General features: G+C 42.4%; 1 protein-coding gene across 2 annotated transcripts in view; it reads right to left on the bottom strand.

Annotated features, from left to right (window-relative positions):
- Positions 1-395: 395 nt before the first annotated feature.
- The window catches only part of CD38 (CD38 molecule), a 41,477-nt gene continuing 25,748 nt past the window's right edge, over positions 396-16,124 (bottom strand). The window contains exons 4-8 of one of the 2 annotated variants that reach the window (XM_067735575.1): positions 13,481-13,566; positions 10,483-10,556; positions 8,174-8,266; positions 7,733-7,819; positions 396-3,963 (exon numbers count right to left, since the gene is read on the bottom strand). In XM_067735575.1, the coding sequence (XP_067591676.1) occupies positions 3,909-3,963; positions 7,733-7,819; positions 8,174-8,266; positions 10,483-10,556; positions 13,481-13,566 (395 nt within the window). In that variant the 3' untranslated portion in view covers positions 396-3,908. The remainder of the gene's footprint in view (positions 3,964-7,732; positions 7,820-8,173; positions 8,267-10,482; positions 10,557-13,480; positions 13,567-16,124) is intronic. The other variant, XM_067735576.1, reaches the window with a different exon arrangement.

Below are 16,124 nucleotides of genomic sequence, written 5' to 3'. Positions count from 1 at the left end.
GTATACATTATGAAATGATTATCACAATTAATCTAATTAACATATTCATCATCTCACATAGTTATGTGTGTGTGTGTGTGTGTGTGTGTGTGTGTGTGTGGTGAAAAAACTTGAGATCTACTCTCTTAGAAAATTTCAAATACACAACACAGTATTGTTAACCTTCTTCACCATGTTGTACACTAGGTCTCCAGAGCTTATTCATCTTATAACCAAAACTTCACAACACCCTTTTACCAGCATCTCCCAGTTTCCCCCACCTGCCAGGCCCTGGTAACCACCATTCTATTTGCTGTTACTATTGATATAAAGTTGACTTTCTTAGATTCCGCATATAAGTGAGGTCAAACAGTATTTGCAGACACAATTGTTGTTAAAAGAATGATTCCACAAAGTCCTTTATTACTCATTTATTATTTTTACAGTATAACTCATTTATATCTGTTATAAATATATTCCAAACTGGAGATTCACAGATGTTAATGAACTTGCTCACTGGGTCACTTGTCTCTTAATCCCACTACCTTGTGCTGTTTGCGCTTTGACTAAAGGATGAAAAAGGCAATGTGAACCCATGTGAATGAAGTTCAAGGATAAATGCTGTCAGGGACCAATTCCAACCCTTCTGTGCTTTGTGTGTGTGATCCGAGGGCCAGCCAACCACTGCCTCTCAGGGTAGCAACTGACTCCCTGATGGATTGATAAAAAACACATATTAAAATGATGACTCATGTAGTAAAAATAAATTGCTTCATTATTTTTAAAAAACTGTGAGAAAAATGTTAGGTTAACGTTGCATTTATAAAATGCCTCTTAAAGTTATACTCTAGGTTTAACATTTTACTTCATACAATTTTAATTTGCCATACAGAACATTTACCTATATACATAAGTACTTGCCTTTTAAAAACCCACAAAAACAGAGTCATTCTGTGCAGTACAGATTCTACCTGAGATGCTCGAGTCACAGTCTTAGGAGTTGTTCTCAGGAGGAATGGGATGCCAGGAAGTAAGTCAACATGGCTCCTGCTGCACCCTTTCCATCGGGGAGTGTGCACTTCTGGGTTGAGCTTGTTTCCAACAAGGGCTAAAATGCACAGACAGCTGTCAAGCCAAAGAAAGAATGTGTTTTGCCAAAATATTTGATATATACTTGGCCTTGTCTGCCAGGTCTATAAGAGACACAGATGTGGCATGAAACAGAACAACATAATCAGTGACATGGGGCTAAAGAAAGACCCACTGAATGTGGCATCACTGTGGATTGAGAGACACTGTTTTTTGTGACACAAAAGTGTGTGTACACATACACACAGTTATACATACATATGTATGTATGTGTATCCTTTCAAGTATCAGAACTGTATTTGTAAGTGTGCCTCAAATATTATGAGGTCATTAACCATTACAGAAGGAAAATAGAGAGCCTTTAGGAGTTGGAAAAGCCTTTGAGTGAGTATGATGGTGGGTACCAGTTGGCATAGTAAGAGGATTTCCTAGAGCAAACAAGAATAAAGTGGGGAGACAGGGCATAGTAGGTTTATGAGTAAGATATGAGGTTCATAAGCAATCAATATTTCAGTAGAGATGTCACTTATAAGAAGAGCGATATGGAGGATCTATTTAGATATGTAGGCCAGAAAGTCCTTAGGGCTAGAGGTGCATGGTCAACGGCAAAGGTGCAAAATTGGAACTACAGAGAGAACGGAGGCAGGGATGAAACATCATGGTAATGAAGATACAAAGGTGTTGCAAGAAGAAAATAGCACCTCAGCCCCCAGCCACCTCCAGGGCTCCTCAGGACTCTCTGCAGCATTGTGTGAAGCCTTGGGACCAGCCTCCTCTTTGGTCTCCACCAGCTTTGACCTTAAACACTTAAATGAGTCTTCTTGGGGGAAGATTCTCACAAATTGATTTTTACTAAATCCATTTCATCTCTGAAAGGGGACATAAAGAACAAAATTTTCCTAACACAGGGAGCCACTTCATGGGGTATCCTGGTGAACAGGAAGGTATCTTAAAGGATCCAGAACTCAGCAAGCAACCCCAACAATAAGGCAGAGTCTTGAGAAGAAAACAGCCAGGTTACCCAGTGGATTAGCAGGGAGCTATTTCTGAGGACATTCTGCAGGTAGGCAGGAGGCAAGTCTGAATCTTAATCAGAACTGGTCCCTAGCATCCATTCTCATGTCCAGCCAAGACTACAACCCACAAGGATGTGCCTAAGTGGAGAACAGGCTGTAGCTGTAGGGGCTGCTGAAGGAAACAGGATTGTCAACCAGGGGCAGGCAGACAGGGGTGAGTGATTTCTTACGTATGAGACACTATGCTAGACTGTCAAGTTTTGTCATCTTTTTTAGTTCTTACCACATTTTGAAGAGGGTAAGTTTATAATCCTTATTTAAGTGACAAAGAAGCTGAATTTCAGAGAGGTTAGGTACTTCATTCTAGATCACAGAATGACGCCAAAATATGAACCCAGAAGTGTCTGACTCCAAAATTTATGCTGTTTTCAACAAACCTAGTGGGTTCCCTGAAGGATTCTCAAATTAGCTTATTAATTCTTCACTCAATGCATCTATGTTTTAACCAAAAAACTAGAAAATCTCCAGATGTTTAAAAATTAAGCAACACATTTTGAAATAACAATTGAATCAGAAAATATTTTTAACTAAATGATAATGAAAAGAGACATATCCAAACATTTTAAGAGCTGCAGCTAAAGTAGCACTCAGAGAAAAATTTATAGTGTTAAAATGTACATATAAGAAAAGAAAATGTACTGAAAAATCAATGATCTAAACCTCCATCTTAAGAAGCTGAATAAAGAAACCCAAAGAGATTAGAAGGAATATCTATATCTCTAATAATAAAGAGAAAAGCAAAACCCAAATAAGTAGAAAGAGAAAATCAACAAAGTTAAAGGTTGGTTCTTTGAAAGAGTAGTAAAAATGATAATCCCCGAGCAAGACTAATCAAGTAAAATTCAAGTGAGAAATAAATTGTCACATCAAGAACAAATATATATATTTTAACTGCCTCCTACATAAATAAGACACTGAGAATGAGGAGGAGAAGGAAGAGGAAGAGGACAAAAAAAGTATCTGTTTTGAAGCCATCTAGAAAATCACATTTCAGATTCTATTGTATTTAATTTAATCCAACATGCATTTATTGGAAGAGAACATAAGGGCTGTCCATCTGGTTTTATCAGTCTAGAAAGATAGAGCACATGAATTTTGGAGTTGAATAAAGCTGAGTTCAAATTCATTCTCTACCTTGAACTAAATGTATGATTTTGGGAAAAGTATATAAATTCTCTGAACTTCCTTTTTCTCATTTGACAAATGGGAGATAATAATATCAACCTCATAGGGCTATCGGAAGGATTAGAGGTAAAGCACCAAGCGTGTGGGTAGCTTATATCTTACAGAATATTTTTCCCAACATGACCCATAACCATGGCATTTATAGTTTATCTGTAGGAAGGGTACAAAAATATATCCTGAAACAAGGTCATTCATTTGGAAATGTAACCTTTTCTGAAAAGTCTGGGCATTTACTTTTCTTGACCTGCCAATAAGAGAGGCTTGGAGTGGTCATTCTTCAAGGGAAAGGATGTTACCAACATATTAATAACATAAAGCATCATATGAAAATTAAACTGAAATAATATAAAATTTCCACTCTAATGTTATACAGTAATTAATCTTTCTTGATTATTAGGAGATCGAAATAAAAACTATGCCAATAACATAAGTTATTTTAAGACTCTAGAGGAAAAGGCTCCCATCTCCAGTGTTGATATTATGACAGAGAATTCCCCCGAATCCTCAGCTTTCCACGAGCGTGTCTCCTGAGTCGTGCATTTTGATGTATACTGCAGGGCCTCAACCACGCAGACTGGCTCATCTGCAAGATGAATCCCCAGGCTTTTTCACACACTGAAGGAACTTGCCAGAGCTATGACGAGAAAGGAAAAAAGGAGATCAAGAGGCAGTACAATACACCTATGGTCAACTCACCAATGAAAGAAGCCCCTTTGTTAACGACAAAACTACGCATCGACCACTTAGCATCCACCCAAGTTTCTTTCCTGCACTGACAACAAGGAGAAAGGTCAAGTCCAAGAGTGAATGACTGAAAGTACAGCCCAACTTAGCTTCATTTCACTTGTAAAGCCATAGAAATAAATAACTGATGTTTGAAGATAATATGTGGAGATGAAAATGTCTGGCTCACACAAGTCACAGATATGTGCTATGAATGTCAGCTGAGAGTCAGGAAGCAGCAGAAGCAGCAACCTAAGAGGAGGGACCTCCATATTTTCTGTTGAGGATTTGCTTTCTCTTCAAAAACTTCCTGAGGAAGTGTTGGGTCTAAGCGTCAGGCAGCAAGAGGTCATAGACTCTCTGGGAGATGGCTGGCGGCCATCAGCAAAAGGACCACAATCCTTGGCACAGAAAGAATCCTAGGTAAGTATTAGCAGGTGAAGGACTCTTGCTTTCATAAAAATCAAATAACAAAGCCACAGGGTCCAATGGGAGTGGTTAGCACATGGAGGAGAGAGGTGGAGAGCAGGGTAAGTGGTTCCTTAAATTGCAGCTGAATCTGATTTTGCTAAATGTGAGTCAAGAGAGAGAGCGAGAGGCTTAGAAGCAGCTACCAGTACCCCTGTTTCTAGGATAGGCCATCTCAGGCTCATCTCTAGCCAACTGTCATGACCAGTTGGGTATAGTGGCTCTAAGTAGAGAGTCAAGCCATCCTCACCAATACAGTGATCTGAGATTCCCCACATGAATACATTCTAGGAGGGAAAAGTATCTTCTTCCTTAAGGAAATAATGCTTCAGAAAAGGAATCTTTAGAGGACTATTTAGGATTTTCGAAGCCACCTTTGCTTTACAGTAAATGAAGAGAATAGGAAGACATTGCTTAATTAGTTTCTCATTTATTGGGAAGTCAATTTTGGTAAAGGAGCAGCAATTGTTCTGTTAAGATAATCTCTCTCCAATAATATATAAATATCCACATCCAATGTTCCAGTAAAATGGAAACACTTGTGATATGTTGGATAACACATTGAGGATAGAGACAGAGTATCTTGAAATAACATAAAAGGAGAAATGCACCTTTAGGGTTTTTTAATATGCCACTAGGGCACACTAGCCAGAAAAAGCAATCTGACTATTTGCTTTTTTTTGGGGGGGGGGCGGGGGTGTACGCGGGCCTCTCACTGTTGTGGCCTCTCCCGTTGCGGAGCACAGGCTCAGGACGCGCAGGTTCAGCGGCCATGGCTCATGGGCCCAGAAGCTCCGTGGCATGTGGGATCTTCCCAGACCCGGGCACAAACCCATGTCCCCTGCATCGGCAGGCGGACCCTCAACCACTACGCCACCAGGGAAGCCTTATTTGCTATTTTTAAAGTAATCCAAAAAGTAGTATTTTAAAACATATCTTAAGAAAAACATATCTTAAGAAATTCTGGGGACATCCCTGGTGGCGCAATGGTTGGGAATCCGCCCGCCAATGCAGGGGACACGGGTTCGATCCCTGGTCCGGGAACATCCTACATGCCACAAAGCAACTAAGCCCATGCACCACAACTACTGCGCCTGCTCTCTACAGCCCATGAACCACAAATACTGAAGCTCGCACGCCTAGAGCCCATGCTCTGCAACAAGAGAAGCCACCATAGCGAGAAGCCCATGCAAGGAGGGAGCCCGCACACAACAACGAAGACCCAATGCAGACAAAAATTTAAAAAATAAAAAATAGGGCTTCCCTGATGGCGCAGTGGTTGAGAGTCCGCCTGCCGATGCAGGGGACGCGGGTTCATGCCCCAGTCCAGGAAGATCCCACATGCCGCGGAGCAGCTGGGCCTGTGAGTCATGGCCACTGAGCCTGTGCTTCTGGAGCCTGTGCTCCGCAATGGGAGAGGCCACAACAGTGAGAGGCCGGCGTACCGCAAAAAAGAGTTGCCATTTAAAAAAGTGAATAAATAAATAAATAAAAATTTTAAAAAAGAAAATCTGTGTATATTTTATAAAACTGAGTGTGTGTATGGAAAAAATGACTTTAAGGATATACAGCCATATGTTAATCGTGTTTGTCTCTGAGTAGTGGGATTTATTAAAAGGTAATAGAATCAGTAGAAGGTCTAATCCATGTAAATGTAATTACAATTCTGTTTGCTTATTAAAAAAATCACACTGAAACAGCGGGACAAATTTGGTTAAATTGGAAAGTATGTTTGGGATGGAGTGATTTAGACTACAGTCTACATCTATATCCATGACATTCACTTTGGGCTCCCCTAGAGACAAGCAGCTTGCAAAGCCACAGAACTCTTAGACACAACAAGGGCTCCTGGTAATTCAAGGAGGCATGCCGAGTATATCATGACCTCATGGTTGGAGAAAAACAACAGGGATTTCAAATATGATCCCCAAGTTTAAGGTCACATGAGCTGGTGCTCTGAGTGACAGGTGCTGACTTACGAATCACGTCTTCCTAGGTGGGCCACTATACAAGTCCATGTGGGAAGGTATGCTTAATTATTCTTCCCAGGTGGAGGATGAATGAGCTTACCCAGAGCCTGTAGTTTGGGCCATTCATAAAAAAATGGGGAATGCTAAATGTAAGAAAAGAGATAAAAGAGTGTTGGGGACGACTCATCTACATTCCCCCATCTTGTCCTAGGTTTTAGCATTCCATTTTCTCAATGCAAAGTATCTTTGAGTAACTTAACCTGGTCAGATGTTTGCCATGTTTCTTTTATAGTTGTTCCTTTGTTCTGTTTGTTTTCCCATCTAACTGCTGTAGAAGGCTTCTGTTATTTTCTGGCAGTTTCCAGAGAGAAGCCAGCTGACTGATGGGGAATTCAGGTCATTTGAGAGACAAAGGCCTCACTGAATGTTCTTTGAATCTGTCCTTCTGTTTTTCTGACATGGTTGGTGGGAAAGGGAGGTGATAGAGAAGTGATGGGAAAAGTATCCTAACGTTTCAGCTTCTACATTCCTTAAGAAAAGTTTTCTCTCTGCATCTGTCTTGTTCCAAGCTATCACATATGGGAAAATTTCCAAAGATGCTTTTAGCAGAGATCTCTGTCTATATTAAGTATTGGCCACAACTTCTTAAAAATAGTGAGGGGAGAGGGGTCCCAGTTTTGATAACAGGGTTGCAGGTGACTTTAAAAATATATACCTATCTGTAATTTAAACTTTTCTCCAATAAACATGTATTACTGGTAAGTATTTTTTTTAAGATTTTACATTTTTTCATTAGAAAATGATAAAGCTTGGTAAACTGCCATTTGGCAACTTACCAAGTGTTAGGCATCTACACTGAGACCCAACTAAAGAAACCTCACCTGCAAAATTATGCCAAGTCACAAGGATTTTATAAATCCTTTGTATATGGCAAAACGTGCTTCTACTCCTCTGAAAGCTAGGAGTTCTGGGTCAGGCCTCTCATGTGGGAAACCAGGAAAGATACCCTCAAAGTCTGGGTCAGCTTTACAGGAAAATAACTGCTTGAGTCAGGTGTGGAAGGAAGAGAAAGAGGAGGGAAGGTGGACAGCAGGAGGCCACTGGCTGGAAACACCTTCTGGGCTGAGCTGGGGGAAGAGCAGAGTTCACCATAGGTCACCACCCAGATCACCATCAAGGCCCAAGGGAAGATGCCTGTGGATGGCAAGACAGCCATTTCTTCTTCAAGAAGACATCAATTACCTGTAGTTATCTTGGCAAGTAAATTTGATATTCCTTTGCCTTATAATCTGTCTCAGATCATTTATGGAGGAACCCGAGCAGGAGTCACTGGGGAAAAAAAAGAAGAAAGTGTTAAAATAGCAAGAGCTCACAAACATTTCCTGAGTCTCTTGGTTTCTTCCAGGTAGCAGGCCCTGGTCAAGGCCCTGGGGTAAAGAGGTGAAGCAGAGGTAGCTTCTAAGAGCTCACAGGTCAGCAGGGGAGCCAAAGGTGTGAACTACGTAGATACCTACCATGGAAATAAAATTAAGAGACTGTTGGAATGGGGTAAATGTAGAGTAAGGCCCCATTCATTTCCTGAGCCAGTCCTTTCTCAATGCATTTCTGTGACTGTGGACTCTTTCATGGACTGATTCCTGAAATAACCCTGAGAATATATGGCTACAAGGTAGTAACATATACCTGGGAAATGTTCCAGGGTCATGGATCACCCAAGCCTGTAGCGTATGAACCTTCATTGGATTCAAGTTATGGACTTCCACACGTCCAAAAGTTCTAAGATGGGAGAGACAAAGAACATTGTTAACCCCAGACTAAATTTTTCAGGCATCCACAGCCCCTGTGAAAAGCCAACAGGCGGGGTGCCATTGGTTAGAACTTACCCTTTGGAAGTGATCCATGATTTGCATTAAAATCAGGCATCTTTACTCATTCAGTGTGACCCTAAATGAGTAAGATTCTCAAAAGAAGATTCTTAATCTGTACATTGATGTTGATTCTTTAAGTACTTGCTATTCCAAGAGTGGGCCTTAGACCAACGTAATGAGCTCATTAGACCTGCAGAATCGCTGCCCACCACCACCTGCTGAATCAGAACCTGCAGCCGAACAATCGCCAGGTGATCTACTCACTCTCTGAGTTTGAGAAGCACATCGTTGAAAGACCCCGATGTCCTGCTCTAACCCCAGCCTTAAACTCTCCCCATTAGTCTCTACCACTCCTGTTACAAGTACTTGGATCCCTAATATCAGATTACAAAATTCTGGAATGTTAACACTTGTACCCAAAAACCTACAAGGTTGGGGTCAGAAGAAGATAGAAGGACGAATGTTTCTTGGTGGAATTAAACATTGAAAGAGGAGAGAAGGAAAATTAATTTGGGGCACGTGGAGTGCCTGGGGCACATTAATACATGCTCCCTCCTCTCAATCAGACTTATCCGGGGAAAGACTGAAGAAGAGAGACTGGAAAGGTAATCAACGTGGTAAAAACTGTAAGTACGGAAGGGGGTTAGAGAAGGAAGGCATGAGTGTGACCAGAGTCAGTGGTTAAAGGAGTGGATGTGGAATCTAGAAAAATGGTACAGATAAACTTATTTGCAAAGCAGAAATAGAGTCACAGAAGTAGAGAACAAACTTATGGTTACCAAGCGGGGGAAGGTGGGGTGGGACGAACTGGGAGATTGGGACTGACATATATACACTACTATGTATAAAATAGATAACTAATGAGAATCTACTGTATAGCACAGGGAACTCTACTCAGTGCTCTGTGGCGACCTAAATGGGAAGGAAATCTAAAAAAGAGTGGGTATATTTATATGTATAACTGATTCACTTTGCTGTACAGCAGAAACTAACACAACATTGTAAAGCAACTATACTCTAAGAAAAATTAATTAAAAATATGGAATTTCCTTAGTGGCACAGTGGTTAAGAATCTGCCTGCCAATGCAGGGGACATGGGTTCGAGCCCTGGTCCGGGAAGATCCTACATGCCGTGGAGCAACTAAGCCTGTGTGCCACAACTACTGAGCCTGCACTCTAGAGCCTGCGAGCCACAGCTACTGAGCCCACATGCCACAACTACTGAAGCCTGCGTGCCTAGAGCCCGTGCCCCACAACAAGAGAAGCCACCGCAATGAGAAGCACATGCACCATAACGAAGAGTAGCCCCCGTTCGCCGCAACTAGGGAAAGCCCGCGCAGCAACGAAGACCCAACACAGCCAAAAATAAATTAAATTATTTTTAAAAATTAATTAAAAAATAAAAAACAAAGGAGAGGACAATAATTGATACTCATCCAGCACTTTCTCTGTCAGGCACAGGGCTCAGCATTTTCATATATTATCCCAGTTAATCTTCATATCACCAGCACCTCCTCAGGTACATACATACTACAGGGGCCCTGCTAAGGTCACATAGGTGAGATGTCATGACCTCTGGAGTCCCCGCTTTTAACCACTATAATAAACCACTGACACTGTCTGCAAAGAGGTAATGAAGGTCAAACGCCCAGCAGAGCTCCTACTGTTCCCAATAGTAGACTTACTGCTGACTTGGGATTCATACAGTCCAGGGAGGAGAGAGGAGTCGGGCAGATCTTCATGGATGGTGAGACTTTAGACAGTCAGAAGGAAGGAGGGGCCGGGTCATATGGGGGAGCAGCGTGAACAAAGGTGGAAAATGGGCAGGATGGAGTGTCATGGGAGAGAGAGCTGAGAAGATTATAGCAGGCGTCGTAAAGCCAAGAGGAGGAGCTGGACACATGCAAGGACCATTAGGACTTTTGGAGGATTTTAAACAATGGAGAAACCAGACAAAAGTGTTGACTTCGAAAGACAAAGCTCACCACAGAATACAAACATTTTACCTTTTTTAGCCCGGATTCAGTACTGGCCTTCAACATGAAAAGCATATTCTTCTAAAGATGAAGTGGCCAATAGGAGACTGTGCTAACCCTTACAAATAGGATGCAAAGAAATAAGTACCTCTTTCTATCAAAGGCGTTACTGATGGATCCATTGAGCACCACCTGGACCACACCACAGGCATTTTCTGCAAACTTAAGAACAGAAACACCATTCCTCAGCATGCAAACTTAAGTGCCACGCCCCAGCACTTCCATCCCAAACAGCTCTTAGCATCATCTGGTGAAGGAGGAACGGCCTGTATGGCTCTAGCTTGGTCAGGCCAGATCTGTGTAATTTTCATCCCAAGCCATTGGAGGGATTATGCTTCCCATGAGGGTTTTCTGGAAGCAGTTGCTCCAATCTGTGTCTGAACAATGAAGTTCAGCATCATCACTGCTAAATTGGTGGTTCAGAAGGTGGAAGTCCAGGGACCCCCCTGGCAGTCCAGGGGTTAAGACTCAGTGCTTCCAATGCAGCAGGTGTGGGTTCGATCCCTGGTCAGGGAATTAAGATCCTACATGCCACGTAGTGTGGCCAAAAAAAAAAGAAATAAAAGGTGGAAGTCCAGATGAGTAACAGCAACATAATCACTGAAGGAGGAAGGTAAAAGCACTTTCTTGGGGCCACGCACTGTAAACACTGCACATTTCATTTAGCGGGAGCAGAGCAGACACGTAAGGAGTAAAAGAAATGAAGAAAGAAAAAAGAAAACGCCAAGAAAAAAGAAACTGTGGAGAGATGGTGACACTGAAGCCTGCAATGGCATAAAGAGAAACGGGGAATGGATGAGTGTATATTTTTGAGCAAGGGGTTTTATTCCGCTGGAATCTTCCCTAGGCACTGGGGGAAAACAGGATGAACAAAACTAAGCAATATACTTGTTTCCTCCAGGAGGCCTATCCAGGTCCCTGGGACTAGCTCAGGTCTCCTTCACACATGATACAACTATACCGCATCGTGAGGTTGAGCTTAACGCGGGGTTAGCCACCAGTACTGAGAGTTCTGTGAGAGCTGTGAGCCTGGCTGTCCCGCTCGCCACTGCAGCGCTGGAGCCTCGCAGCTAGGGCACAGCACAGAGTGGGCGCCCAGGGAGAATCCACGCATGGAGAAGAGGCAAGGGAAAGGGGAGGCAAGAAGTCCAAATACTCTGCGATGGAGAGTATGGAAGAACCCAGGACAACAGAAGCCAAGTCCTGAAGGATGAATCGGATTCTGCCTGGTAGAGGTCGAGGCAGACGCAAACCAAAAGGCCCAGGAGCTTGCGAGAGGAGTGATGTTTGGGGGAAAACTTCGGTGGATGCTGAAGCTAGGTAGATGAGTTAGTTCACAGAGGGCCATGAACGCTTTGCCAAGGAATCCAGCCTTTACTCCGCAGGAGATAAAACACTACTGAACAATTTGAAAGGGAATTGTGAAAACCCTGTGCGGTGTCGGTCTTTCTCCTGGGGGTGATGAGCAGAGAACAGAGGCCCGATTACTATCAGTCACAAGTGCTAACCCAACAGATGGGTGCCAAGCACTAACCCTGTCCTATGTAAGTCTCAACAGCCCCCGCAGAGTAAATCTTGGGTGAGTTTGCCCCAAGGTCACGTCACTTGGAAACAAGGAAATGAGCTGGTGGGGGGGTTGAGGGGGGACGGAGGGGGCGGGGGGATCCGAACCACCAAGCAGCACTGCCTCTGGTGTCAGAAAAAGAAAAGATCAAGTCGGATGAAAGAAGCCCGTTTACATCCATCTATCTATGAGAACTTGGCCAAGATAAAGGTGCAGTCCCAGGGGAGCTCACAATGGTAGAACACCTTCCTTCATTTTCCTGTGCTCCTGGCCCCAAGGACAGTGTGAGGAACACAAGTAGGTGCTTGTCACATACAAAATGTGACTTGGCTTTCAACGTTTTCAGCAACAGCACTGCCACCAAACAGATCACAGACTGATAACATAAATAGAAACTATTCTCAGAAAAAGCAAACAAACAACGACAACCAAAAACTCTGCAGTGCCTCTGATTTTCACAGCACGTAGTAGGTACTCTACAAATATTTGTTAAAGGAATGCATTCAGGTAAACCATACTAGGGTTTACCTGAATCTCCTTAAGGTAGGTGAGGCTCTCAGCTCTGCTACTCACTAGCCCATTGACTTTGAATGAGTCACTTAACCTCTTAAGTTTCCTCACCTGGAACATGGACGTTTGTACCTTCTCGTGCCACCTGTTGTGATGACTAAACAAAATGACACAGGTGACACAACTGGCCCAGGACTTGTAATGAATATGCACTTAACATATGTGAGTTCTCACTTCGCCCAGCTCCTCCGATGTCTGAGTTTAATTTTGGAGAATTCTAAGTAGTGTAGTTTCATTTTCTCCCATGTTTCCCATTCATTTCTTTCCTTTCTTCCTTTCTTTCCCTTTTTTCCCCTAGTCCGCTTAAAATAAGCAACTTACAAGAAAAATAAATACGTACAAAGGCAGCTTAGAGTGAGGTCAGAAACAGATAGCCGGGAGGATGGTATTTCCCAGCCTGGATTCTGGATCTGGAGTCAGACAATTTGGATAAACACCTAGATCTGCCACTTACTGTGTACATTTAGTAGAAGGCTTATTTACCTGCACCTCCATTTTGTCACCTAGAAAATGGACGTGATACTCATGGTGCCTACTTCATAGGGTCCCGGTGAGGATAAAAGATTTTAATCCATGTAAAGACCTGAGGACTGTGCCTGGCACACAGTAAACGGTCTGCAAATGTAGATCATTAAGACTGTCCCAGGAACCTAAGATTGGCCAATACCAGGATCAGAGGATTTAAAAAACCCATAGATGGGCAACCAAAGCCAAAAAATGGATAAGAGCAAGAAGTCTTCAAATAGAGCTCAGCGACCTTCCACGAATGCCCACAAATTACACATGAAAATATTCTAGCATGTGCTTATGAACATTTTTCTGAGGAAAGAATACTAAACTTCTGTTTCTAAAATGACCTGTGACCCAAAGTGCATTAAAACCAACCACTTACTGGATGACCTCTTAAGCTCTTTGGTCTCCAAGATTCTAGAATTTCACTTGTGGTACTTACCCTTTTGGACACCAAGTCCCAGAATACAGAAACAAAGTTGTTGCTGCAGTCTTTCTTCCAGTGTGGACAAGATTGATAGTTCATTTCTAAAAGACATAGTTTACAGAAAAGTAATTAAAGTGGAAAAGAAAAGGTATAATTGATCTCTGTTCTTCGCGGGCTATTGGATCCCAGTGGAGCTGCTTTCCGGTGGCATCCCCGCCAAGATGGAGGATGGAAAATGGACACATCTCAACCCAATTTAACTAAGTGCCCCCTGAATCCCTTCCAAGTCCTTACCTTACCCTCCAAATCCCAGACAGGAACACAGTGACCAGCTTTGAGTCATCATTCTGGGAAATTACAGCAAAAGTTCATCTGACAGAGACAAGCCCCCCTGTATTATTTCCGCTTCCAGGAAGAATTAGAGATAATTTCCTCCCCCACCACCTTCTGTCTCCACACCCTTAGGCTCAGATGCCCTCAGAGTCTTTCTACACTCGCCCCATCCAGACAGGCTTAGCTGTCAGTGAGGAACCACAGACATAAGGCACGAACACATATTTTCTGTGATACTTCTTCCAAGGATATCTGCTTTAACGCACCAGCATTTTTTTTTAATTTTTTTATCAAGGTATAATTGACAAATCAAATTGTAAGATAATTAAATGGTACAGTGTAATGATTTGATATGCATATACATTGTGAAAAGATTCTCCATCAAGTTAATTAATATGTCTATCACCTCATATTCTTTTTTTTTTTTTTTTGATGAGAACTTTGAAGTTCTACTCTCTTAGCAAATTTCAATTACACAATACAGAGTTAACAGTTATAGTCACCATGTTACACCTTAGATCCTCAGATCTTATCTGTCTTATAAATGAAAATTTGTACCCTTTTACCAACTTCTCCCTATTTCCTCCACTTTCCAGCCTCCGGAAACCACTTATCTACTCTGTCTTTATGAGTTCCACCTTTTTTTTTTTGGATTCCACATATAAGTGATACCATGCAGTATCTGTCTTTTTCTGTCTGATTTATTTCACTTAGCATAAAGTTCTCCAGTTTCACAGTGTTGTCACAAATTATGGGATTTCCTTCTTTTTAAAGGTTGAATAATATTCCATTGTGTGTGTATTTACATATATATGTACATATATATACATATACACATATATGTACATACATATATATATACATATATATGTGTATATATATATATGTATATATATATCACATTTGCTTTATCCATTGCATTTGACTACACAAACATTTATTGAGTGTTAGGCCCTGGAGATAGAGAGATGAATTAGATAAAGTCCCTGCCTTCAGAGGTCACATAATCTACTATAATCAAATAATTCAGAGAAAGAGCAACTTGGGTTGGGGGTGGTGTGCAGCACCATGTGGGAAGGTTGACGTTGAACTTGGTTTTGAAGGATGAATAGAAGTCTTCAGACAGACGTGCTAGAGAAAGGGGCTCCATGCCGAGAGAGCATGTGCAAAGGCACCGGGTTTAGATTTGTACCGCCAGAGTAGAAGGGATAAGGAGGGGATAGATGGAAGATGAGGCATATGAAAGACAAAGGCCAGACCAGGCCAAGGAATTCCGACTGTATCTTAGAGGCAAACAGAGCTATTTGGGTTTTAAGTAAGAGACAGAAACAATTCCATTATGGTGTCCAGACGGAGGCTGACATAAAGGGGTCAGGGGTGAGCAGTTAGGATCCGACAACAGTCCAGCAAGAAAGGAGGGGGCATTAGTGATCTGGATTCAGGCAATTGTAACAGCCACAAGAAAGAAAGGATGAACTGCTAGGTAAATGACTAGGTTGGTGACAGATTGGGTATGCCAGAGGAGGATGGAGTGAGAATGAAGGCAGAGTCTGGGATTGTCTCACCTCAACTTTGCCTAATCCAGCAGGTAGGGGAAGTGTGGGGTGAGAAGCCCTGGAACCCTCTCTTGGTGTCCCAGAGGTCAGGCATGCAGCAGCCACCTATTTCTGCTGTGGGTACGCGTACAGCTGACCCTGCACAAATACCCATCTTTCTACTTCCACTTTGTTATAGGTTGAATCATGTACCCCCAAAAGATATGTTGAAGTCCTAACCCCCAGTACCTGGGAACGTGATCTTTTTTTTGGAAAAGGGTGTTTGCAGATGTAATCAGGTCAAAATGAGATCATTAGGGTGGGTGGGTCCTAATCCAGTAAGACTGCTCTACTTATAAGAAAGGGAAGTTTGGTCACAGAGACAGACAAGCACAAGACGCACAGGGAGAAGACAGCCATGTGAAGATGGAGGCAGGGACTGGCGTGAACCAAGGAACAACAAGGGTTGCCAGCAAACACCAGAAGCTAGAAGAGGCCAAGGACTCTCCCCTGGAGCCTTCAGAGAGAGCACAGCCCAGCCAACACCTTGATCTAGGACTTCTAGCCTCCAGAACCATGAGAAAATAAGTTTCTATTGTTTTAATGCCACCCAATATGTGGTACCTCATTACGGCAGCCACAGGAAACTAATATAACCACAGACGTGGGCTTGACTGCCAGTGACCAGAAAGAAATTTCTAGATCAGAAACACTTCCGGGGATGAGGAAGTAATCCTGGGACTTTTTATAATAATTAAATGCATTAAAAACAAAACAGCACAAATTAGAAA

This window comes from Pseudorca crassidens, chromosome 4 (assembly GCF_039906515.1).
Source record: "Pseudorca crassidens isolate mPseCra1 chromosome 4, mPseCra1.hap1, whole genome shotgun sequence".
Lineage (NCBI taxonomy): Eukaryota > Metazoa > Chordata > Mammalia > Artiodactyla > Delphinidae > Pseudorca > Pseudorca crassidens.
This window is presented reverse-complemented; position numbering and strand designations above follow the sequence as displayed.